At 36.7% G+C, this 9,810-nt stretch overlaps 1 protein-coding gene across 1 annotated transcript in view; it reads right to left on the reverse strand.

Annotated features, from left to right (window-relative positions):
* The window catches only part of LOC103596227 (palladin-like), a 196,507-nt gene that overhangs the window by 36,637 nt on the left and 150,060 nt on the right, over nucleotides 1-9,810 (reverse strand). Inside the window, exons 3-4 of the mRNA XM_008579817.1 lie at nucleotides 2,972-3,038; nucleotides 1,414-1,519 (exon numbers count right to left, since the gene is read on the reverse strand). Of these exons, the coding sequence (XP_008578039.1) occupies nucleotides 1,414-1,519; nucleotides 2,972-3,038 (173 nt within the window). The remainder of the gene's footprint in view (nucleotides 1-1,413; nucleotides 1,520-2,971; nucleotides 3,039-9,810) is intronic.

Below are 9,810 nucleotides of genomic sequence, written 5' to 3' on the forward strand. Positions count from 1 at the left end.
GCTCACTGGCTGAGCGAGGCACGGGAGCAACGCCGAGGGTTGCAATCCCGTTGCCGGTCCCCGGTCCGGTACGGGGGCAACACTGAGGGTTGTGATCCGTTGCCGGACACGGAAAAAGACAAAAAGACAAAAATAAAATAAAATAAAATAAATAAATAAAAAAAATAAAAATGTGCTCTTTACATTAGTATGGCATTTACATATTTAGATGCATGTGTGTTTTTCTGTACCTAGGCTTCTGTACCTCTAATATATTCTGCCATTTCCAAGAAGTGTTTCAGGTGTATATTTCCTGTTTCTAAGAATAGTTTATAAACTGTTTAGGAATTGGGCTGGTGACCTATCTTTTTTCTTTTTTCTGCCTTGAAATGCCTATCGTAGTGCTAAGCATTCAATAAATACATATCAGTACTTAAACATCAAACACCAAAGGGAAAAAAAGCACTGATTTAATCAGATATACTTCTACAAGTTCCACTGTGGTTTAGGGGTTTAAAAGAAATGTCTACTATATAGGCCACCTCCAGGTAACTTATACTGGTTGATTCTTTTCAAGTTTATGACCCCAAATGTCTTTTTTCTACTGTTTGCATTTTCCACATATCACAGAGTATTTGTCACACACCATAGTTACTAGGACACCTGTGAGTGCTCAATGGGTAATAAAGGCTGATAGAAGGCACCGTGGCACTCATAGCCACACTCACTAGCTAGGAATGAGTTTACATTCCAAGAGCATGGAGAAAACCCTTCTGTTAGTGTTATATTTAAAGATATTCATCATATCATCGTAATTTAGAGATATTTAGCCTTAACATTTTTTACTTTAAAAAAAATTTCATGCTGTTTGTGTTTGAAAAGTAAACTCTCTACAATTACTTTCCAGTAGTTTGCATTATTGTTCCATTTTGGATAAAGTAGTCTTACAATGAAATAAAAGCAGGATGAAAAACCATGATGAAGTCAAGGAATTGGAACTGATTTTTCTTACTATCTGTCTGTTTAGCGTTTAGGAATGAAAGCTTTTTGTTGGTACGTTGAACTTTCCTGACTTTTAAATTTGTTTTAAATGAGCTGATGAATTTGGCTAAATAGAAGAGGGTACATGTGTGGGGGAATAATCAAATAGTTATAGCTAAAACAGATACCACCTTAGATTACTGGCTGTTGGAGAAAGAAGTTCCCAATGGAAATGCAGATGTTGACTAACTGGTGGTGTGGTCTTAATTAAAGATTATTTTTAGTGGAATAAAGGAAGAACATTACCTACCATTTTCTTTTCTCCCACTTCTGTTTCCACTTAGAAAATATTTCACTGGAGTACACTAGTTAGAGTGAAAGTTATATTCTTAAAACCAAGAGGTTTGCTAATGAGTTCAATTCCTTGTGGGCTCTGGCCCAAGGCACACTTACCTGTTGAACAGGAACAGATAATGGTTGGATCACAGCTGTGGTCACTCCCGTCTTTGGAGATGATGATCCTATTGTCAAGGAAACAGAAGTTGTTTTCTTCTGAGCTCTGGAAAACAGGAAGGCAATTGTTCAGAATGTTTTTAGCAGGAATTATCCTTTGAAACATTTCCACAGAAGAGCTGGGTTTCTTTCGGTATACTCAATTCATTTCAACTGTAGTTGCTTCAGAAATGGGAACCCATAACTTACAGGCACAAGAGCTGTAATCAATATATGCATAGAATGTTCCTTGTAGACATTTAGCAAAATAAACACATGGATAAAAGAAAAGTAGCTAGATGTAACTCAGGCATTATTAAAGAATCTAAAGTATTAAACTTGAAAAGCCTAAGAGAACACAAAATACTTGGAAAAAAATCCAATCTATATCAGTAAGCAGATATTTGAAATCTTCAGGGTTAGGGTCCTATATTTAACTCAAAGTTTTGGTTGACTATTTTAAGCTAAGCAGCTGTTCATTGCTCTGGTTTCAAATTTTGTTGAGAGTATCTTGGAATTTTTGTCTTTTCTTAGTGCATACAAGTTAGTGAGGTGTAAGGAAAAGATTAAGAAGAGTTGGTTTCTAAGGCTGGCTTTGCCAAGTAGTTTGCTGTGCAATCTTAAGCAAGTCACGTAACTTCATTAAACTTGAGCTTCTTATCTGAAAGCAGGGGTGGTAAAGTACAGGGTCTTATAAGATTCCTTTGGCATCTGTGATTATTTGATGTTGAATAGATATAATTATGTATATAACAGCAAATCAAAGGAATTTATTAGCACGGTCTCAATATTAGTGAAGTTTTCTACAAATTTCTGGTGAATTTTATTTTATTTTTGCACAATAATTTAGACATTAGCATTTTATTAACAATCCATATTTTTGTAGGAATAACTAAATTTTGTGATTTTCAGGCATGAGAGCTAACTAGAAATAGATTTTATCCAAATGAAAATACATTTCTGGCTTAATTAAATATTTTCCAGTTTGTGTAAATAAATTGGTCCTCATTTAATTTTAGTAATAATTTAACTGATTTTTTTCTCACTGTGACTGCTCTTTTCATACATTTGTAACCAGTTAGATAAATGTTTTTGAAACTAACATCGTGTATAGTTAGATTTTGGCATACTGATGATGAAAAGCAGACTTCAGAGTTCAAACTTATAAGTTAAAAATTGCATCCCAGCACTTGGGAGAGTGCGGCGCTGGGAGAGTGCAGCGCTGGGAGAGTGCAGCGCTTGGAGCGCTGCAGCGCTCCCGCCGCGGGTTCGGATCCTATATAGGGATGACCGGTGTGCTCACAGCACTCACTGGCTGAGCACGGTGCAGCCGGTCTCAAAAAGGACAAAAAAAAAAAGAAAAGAAAAAGAAAAAATTGCACCCCAACTTCAAATATTTGATCTCTGGTTGACATCAGTTGACTTTTCCTTCAAAGTTCAGCATGCGTGGCTTTATATCCCAGCAATTCTTCTCCCATTCTTTGGTGCATAGATAATTGATGAAATCACAGGCACTTACTGTGGCATAGCTCCAGCTTTTGATTTGAAAGCTAAACTTTCACTCTCAGAATCCGTTGAACTGGCACCTGGGAAAGCATTAAAGATAATGTTAAAGCTAAGATGTCAGTGTTATTTGTAATAATTTTAAAGCGTAATGGTCCTCATTTTTAAACAATAATATACAAAGACTTATTTTTTATCTAAACACACAATGAAATAGAGAATGATTCAGGTTCAGATAATTTTTACTTAGACTGTTTCTTCAGAAAATTATTTTAAAAAAGAACTAATATAAAGAGCTTTCTTCAAAGCAGTATGCTTTTAATGCCAGATTTATTATTAGTTTCATTTTATGACTTTGGCCATCACAACCATACTTTTGAAGGGCTTATAAAGTATGAAATAAATGTGTGTCTGTGTGTCTACGTAAAAAACAACCGTGGTTTTAAACTTTAACCCTCTCCCAGAAGATTACATGGTGCGGATTATTAATGTCTTCATTACTCATTAATCAGAAGATGCTTTCTGACTCTTGGATAAAATTGAGTGTGACAGTGGTTTCATTCTTGAATAAGAGGGGCTCTGACTTTGGATCATGCCCTCCCAAACTCATTTGCATCATTACTATTCCTGAGTTAAGAATCGCCTTATCAGATTTTTAGACAAAATGTCAAAAAATTGTTTAAAAATTTTATTTTAAAATGTTAAATTTTAATATTTACGTATTTTATGTCAAGAGATTTTAGATGACAGATTTAAAATAACTGCAATGGTTAAAAGTACATTCTTGAGGTTTCTTTTATGATACACATTTTAGTTCAGTTATTTGAATTACCCCATAAAATGATACATGTTTACAGAAAAAATAACCAAATAGCACAAAATTGCGTGACATATCAGTAAAGGTCATTGGGTACCTTTCTAAACACCATTCTGCACATTTTAACAGTCTGGTGTACATTTTTCAGTCATAAAATGATACATGTTTACAGAAAAAATAACCAAATAGCACAAAATTGCGTGACATATCAGTAAAGATCATTGGGTACCTTTCTAAACACCATTCTGCACATTTTAACAGTCTGGTGTACATTTTTCAGGTAAGTGTAATATATCAACATACATACATTTATGTATACATTCATACACATGGATTCACACTATATGTAGTACTCTTGGCAATTAGCTACTTTTATCTATCAGTACACTTATATACATTCACTTAATTCTCTTGGATGGCTGCCAAGAATTCCTTCTGGTGGCTCTAACATGTTTTTCCGGTCTTTCATTAAGGTTGAAAACAGACACATTGAGTTAACTCTGTTGGAATGTTTGCTGTCCCTTCCTGTTTATTTCTACGAATACTGCCCAGTGTAGGCTTTCTTCCTCTGGTTCCTGGACTACCACATAGATTCTTACGTTGTCTTCCCATGTCTCTCCCTTTCAAATTCATCTTTGCCCTATGTCAGATTAATTTTCCTAGAGCACATCTTTCCTGTTAAAACATTACGTAATTTGAGTCTCAGTAAATTAAAAAGCCCAAAACCTGACACTGAGTGGCCTTCAAGATTTCACCCTGATTTTCTAGCTTTATTTGCCAGAACTTCCTGCACTTTCAAGGCATAAGTCCTAATCCAGAGAGTGGGACATACTAGTGTATACTCTATAGGTAAGCAGGATACTGCAGTGAAGAAGATACACACACACACATACACACACACACACAAATCCCTGCCCTTGCGGAGTACGTATTCTTGTGAGGACACAGATAGTAGACAAGAGAAATAAATACACAATACGGTGGGGAGGGAAATGGGAAAAACACCAGGCAGGGGAGGGGCGTAGGCAGTGACAGGAATGCGGTGGGGTTGCAATAATAAGTAGGTGGCAAGGCAGGCTTCCCCAGGACCTAGAGGAGGTAAGGGCTTTCCCTCCTTGCTCGTTTGTTTTCCAGGTCTGTGACTTCAGTTACATTATTCACTCCTAGGAAACTCCTACCCAGTCTTTTCTTGATAGTCTGTCTTTTAGATCAGCCCAGTTAATTTTCCATGCTGTCTTCTCTGAAATCCTAGTGGCCTTGTTTACACCACTCATGTCACTTGTAATATCATATCTGCTAGAAAGTTATTACTTCTTTGAGAACTGAGCTGGGGTTAGGAAGAGAACTACCAGTTTTCGAGTCCTTACTGTTTGCCTGGCAGTCTCCTAGGCACTGTCCATTGTTTAATTACTTACTAATGAACCACACTAAAAAATGTGTTATGTCCAATTTACAGATAAGAAAATTGAGGAACCAAGAAGTTAGGTAATTTGCATAAGGTCACATAACTGGAAAGCAGTGGTGACAGGAATTGCACTCATGTTATTTGAATGTGCGGTCCACGCCTTTCTGCCATACCATGTGTCCTGCATGTGCTGTGCGTGTCTCTGTGCGTCAGAGTGCTTAGCTTCACGCCTGCTCATAGCAGGCCCTTACCTTCTGCTGGAATGAATGAGCGGAACTAGGGAGATGCAGAGCTGGTTTGGGGACAGGCGGTGGGACTGTCAAGTAGAGAAGAGCAGCATGCTGGTGGGGCAGTAGTGGAAGGCAAGTGTAGAAACATAGGGCAGGATCTGGGATTTTTAAGGCTAAAGTGTTTGGACTTTGGGCATTGAGAGTGGTGATTGGGAAAATTAACTGTGCAGGATGAACTGGGGGAGTAGGAAAAAAAACAACAAAACAACAACAGGGCAAAACAAACAACAAACCACCAAAAACAGGTTATAGAGAAGGAGAAAGTTTTAACAGTGGTGAGGAGGTTGGGGGAGCTGAGCACGGGAAATGCTGAGGAAAACCAGTGAAGCTTCAGCTGGCAGAAAGTCATGGATAACCTGAAAGATCATCTTATTGGAATCATGAAAGTGATTTGGAGAAGGGGAGGGTGGCAAAAATCCTACGGAAGTTATCACAGACACTCGCAAAGTGGCCAGAAATCGAGGAGAGAAACAGCTATTTTCACCTGATTCCAAACATTTAAATAATAAAAAAAAAAAAAGAAAGAAAAGAAAGCTTTCTGATGACCTCTATTTAGGAAGCCATTCTTGCTAATTTTTTAGAGAAAGGCAAAGGGCCAAAAAGGTTTGTGTCCCATGAGTAAGATTACATTTGCTAGTTTTCACACACCTGTCCCCCTTGTGAAATCTCAATGTCACCTTATGTCTCAGGTGTCAGAGAAACTCTTGCAGAGGGTGGCAGATGGAATCTCCCTCTGTGTCAGCAAGTTCCCGTCCCTCCCCTCAGGGCCATTCTTCTCTTCCTCTCCCATTCTGTCCCTCCCTTTAATCACCAGCTTTGCACCTGCTGGTCAGGAAAAAACACTCCAATCTCAGGTTAACATTTTTCTCCGTGTTTATCAACCATCACTTTCGGTTTTTGATGTAGGCTACGGTCTGAAAGAGGTACACATTCTAGTGCTTTCAATTACGGTTCATCTAACATTTACCTGCCTACATCTTAACTATTCCTATTTTGCCTCCCACACAGAGTGAAGGAATCGAATGCTGCTGACCTTGGCCCACATTTCGGTGATGGAATCTCAGTGGAAATGACACGGAAACGAGCCTTCTGTCTTAACTTCAAAAGATATTCCCTCTCCATTTAAAAAACTTACCCAATTTAATACTTTCTTGTAGGAAAAGACCCAGAAAGTACACAACAGCAGAAAAATTTTAAAAAATCATTTGGAATAGCACTACCCAAATATTTCAGACTGTGTCCTTTCAAAGCAATAAATATGTTTTTAAAAGTATGATGATGCTATGCATACTGTTCTATTGTTGCTTTTCCCTCTACTTAATACATTGTGAAGTGCCTTTCCATGCCAATAAATAAATACATACTTTATGATTTTATAATGGCTGCTTAAAATTCATTTTTGTGAATTACCATAATTAAATCATTCCACTATTAGATATATTTATGATTTCCATTTTTTTACATCTCCCCAGAAACATGTGTAAAATAGCAAAATATCAAAATGCCTATTTCGTCACACTCATGAAAACACTATGTTTTAATTATTTTCATTGTTGTCAATCTGGTATCATCCTTTTTAAAAAATAGATTTTTGAGTGGAAGCAAACTAGATGTAAATAATACAGATCCAATCTCAGGCAATAGCAAGTCTTCATGAAGGTAGACATCAACCTATGTTTGTATATGTGTGTGTGTGTGTGTCTGTGTGTGTGTGTACAGTCATGCACTGCATAATGACATTACGGTCAATGATGGACCACATACATGATAGTGGTCCTAAAAGATTACAGTGGAGCTGAAAAATTCCTGTTGCCTACCAATGTCCTAGTCGTCTTAATGTCATAGCACAATACATTTCTCATGCAGGAGCAATAGGCTATACTATATAGCCTAGGTGGGTAGTAGACTCTACCACCCAGGTTTGTGTAACCATACTCTATATTGTTCACACAGTGACAAAATTGCCTAATGACACATTTCTCAGATCATATCCCTGTCATTAAGTGATGCATAGTGATATATATTATTGTTCATATCACTTGTGCATGTGTGTGTATGTGTGTGTGTGTGTGTGTGTGTATTTTTTAAATCCCTAAGTGATTTTACTGAATCAGGTTATGGAGTGTATCCTTTTGTATATGTTTTGCTTTTCAAACTTTAAGGAGCAATACAGTCTGCTTCCCATGCCTGTTACTCCCTTCTCTCCCTCCCTTTTTAATCAGTTACCATAATTACCAGAACAGCAAGCAAGAATCATTCATAGATAAGAGCAATTGAAGTTGTGGCAGAAACTTGTCTGTGGTCAGACCTTAAGTCCTGGTTACCAGATTAAGGAGAAGGTCATAGGTGCTCCAGTGACAATTAGTTCATTTGCATTTTATTCTGTATTGGTAAGGAGGACAGATTTAGGAGTCAGACTGCCGGAGTTTGAATCCTTGGTTCCCAGGTCGGAATGTGTGTGTATGTTTGTGTGTTTGTGCATGCGTGTGATTTTGGGCATTACTTAGCCTCTCTAAACTTCAGTTTCCTCAACTATAAAATGGGGGTGATTTTTGTAAGGATGAAAGGTGATAATCCATGTAAAAATGAGGAACAGTGCTTGGCTCCTAGTTAACACTAAATGAATGTTAGCTACTGTTTTTAAGTAATAATTTCTTTTACAACATTCTAAAATTTGATGCATAAGACAGTGGAATTTAGACAGTTTTCAACTAGTGCGTTGTTAATCTTTTAGAGAAGGTTTCGTTGAGATTTTAAATTCTATAGAAAACTTCCTACCCTCTGACAGAGGCCGAAGTACTGTATGCTGCTGTAGTAATAGCAACACGCTTTAGGAAGCAATTCAAAAGGGATATGCCTGAGTCTAATTTAGTGCTGGAATAAGTAAAGTACAAAAATTTCTTACTTTGAGTCATAATATGAGCCTAATAATTTATCTGACGTTCTCTCCCATTTCATGTGCTTGCTCTTAGGGATAAAAAAATTATTACTCATATTTCGCAAGGCCAATGAGCTGATTTTCTAAAGTGCTTTATGTTAGGCTTAGAAATTTGAATCTTAATGGCTCTTTATTTTTGCTATGCTTAACTCCCTTATCCTCCCTTCAATTTATCTAAAGTCACATATGATCTATCTAAAATCATAGATACCCAATGGCTACTTGGCTATCTAAGTGAGTTTAGTAGTGTAACTGGAAAACTATGCACAGGGAAAAATCCACTAACATTGTGGAAGTCCTGAGCATGAAATGTATGTGGCATATAGAACTAAAGACGTACTTTTTTCATGTTGAGTAGTTCATACAAGTGATTCAAATGAAGAAGAGGACTGGCAGTTCAGAAGCTTTTACATAGAAGAACCAAATTTGATTAAATAAAATTAAAGATCAGTGATGTGAGTATTTTGGGTGTATCAGAGTTAGATACTAAAACTGGTTTCAGAAGTAGAGAAACATCTACTTTTATTCTATGAAAAGTAGATATATCTTTTATATCTTGCAGTTAACTTTTTAAGTTCCTTTGCATACTTACAATACTTTTATGTTTCTCTTACACCAGTTATTATAACATCACTTATCATTTTATATTCTGATTTTACTTTATTTTATTTTTCAAATATGTACATCTCTGCTGTTAGGTTGGGAACTCCTTGATATTAGGGACTGTGTCTTAACCCTAATTTGTACCTGCACTGTGTGGCCTTTAGTAGGGCCTTAATAGATGTAAGTTGAATTCAGTTGATAGGCTTTTACCTAAATCTAATGTGATTTCCTTTAACATCTGTAGTATACAAGCAGCAGACTCAAAAATTCACCATCATTTCCAGCAATCTTGCAAGCAAATAAAGCATTTTATTTAAAGGTGCTCTATTTGAACTTGGATATGGTGACAAATCTGTTCATCATTAGCCAACAGGTATTTTTTTATGGAAGTTTCAATTCCCTTCCCTGTACTCTAAAATACTTCAGGAAGTTTACTACACAGCCCAGTCACAACCAATACTTGTTCCTAACTCAGTGAAATGTCAAAATCTTTTTTTTCATTCACTTGTTGTTCATGTAGCACTTTGAAATACGTATCAGTTTGATGCTTCAGGAAGTTTACTACACAGCCCAGTCACAACCAATACTTGTTCCTAACTCAGTGAAATGTCAAAATCTTTTTTTTTTTTTTTTTTAAATTTTTTATTTTGTCAATATACAATGTATATGATTATTATGGCCCACCACCGACACTTCCCGCCCTCCTCCCTCTCTCCCCTCCCCCCCAAGAATGTCCTTTCCGTTTGTTTGTTGTAACAACTACAAAAAAAGTATAGTTGTTATATCTTCTTCCCCACCCCAC

This window comes from Galeopterus variegatus, unplaced genomic scaffold (assembly GCF_000696425.1).
Source record: "Galeopterus variegatus unplaced genomic scaffold, G_variegatus-3.0.2 Scaffold1962, whole genome shotgun sequence".
NCBI lineage: Eukaryota > Metazoa > Chordata > Mammalia > Dermoptera > Cynocephalidae > Galeopterus > Galeopterus variegatus.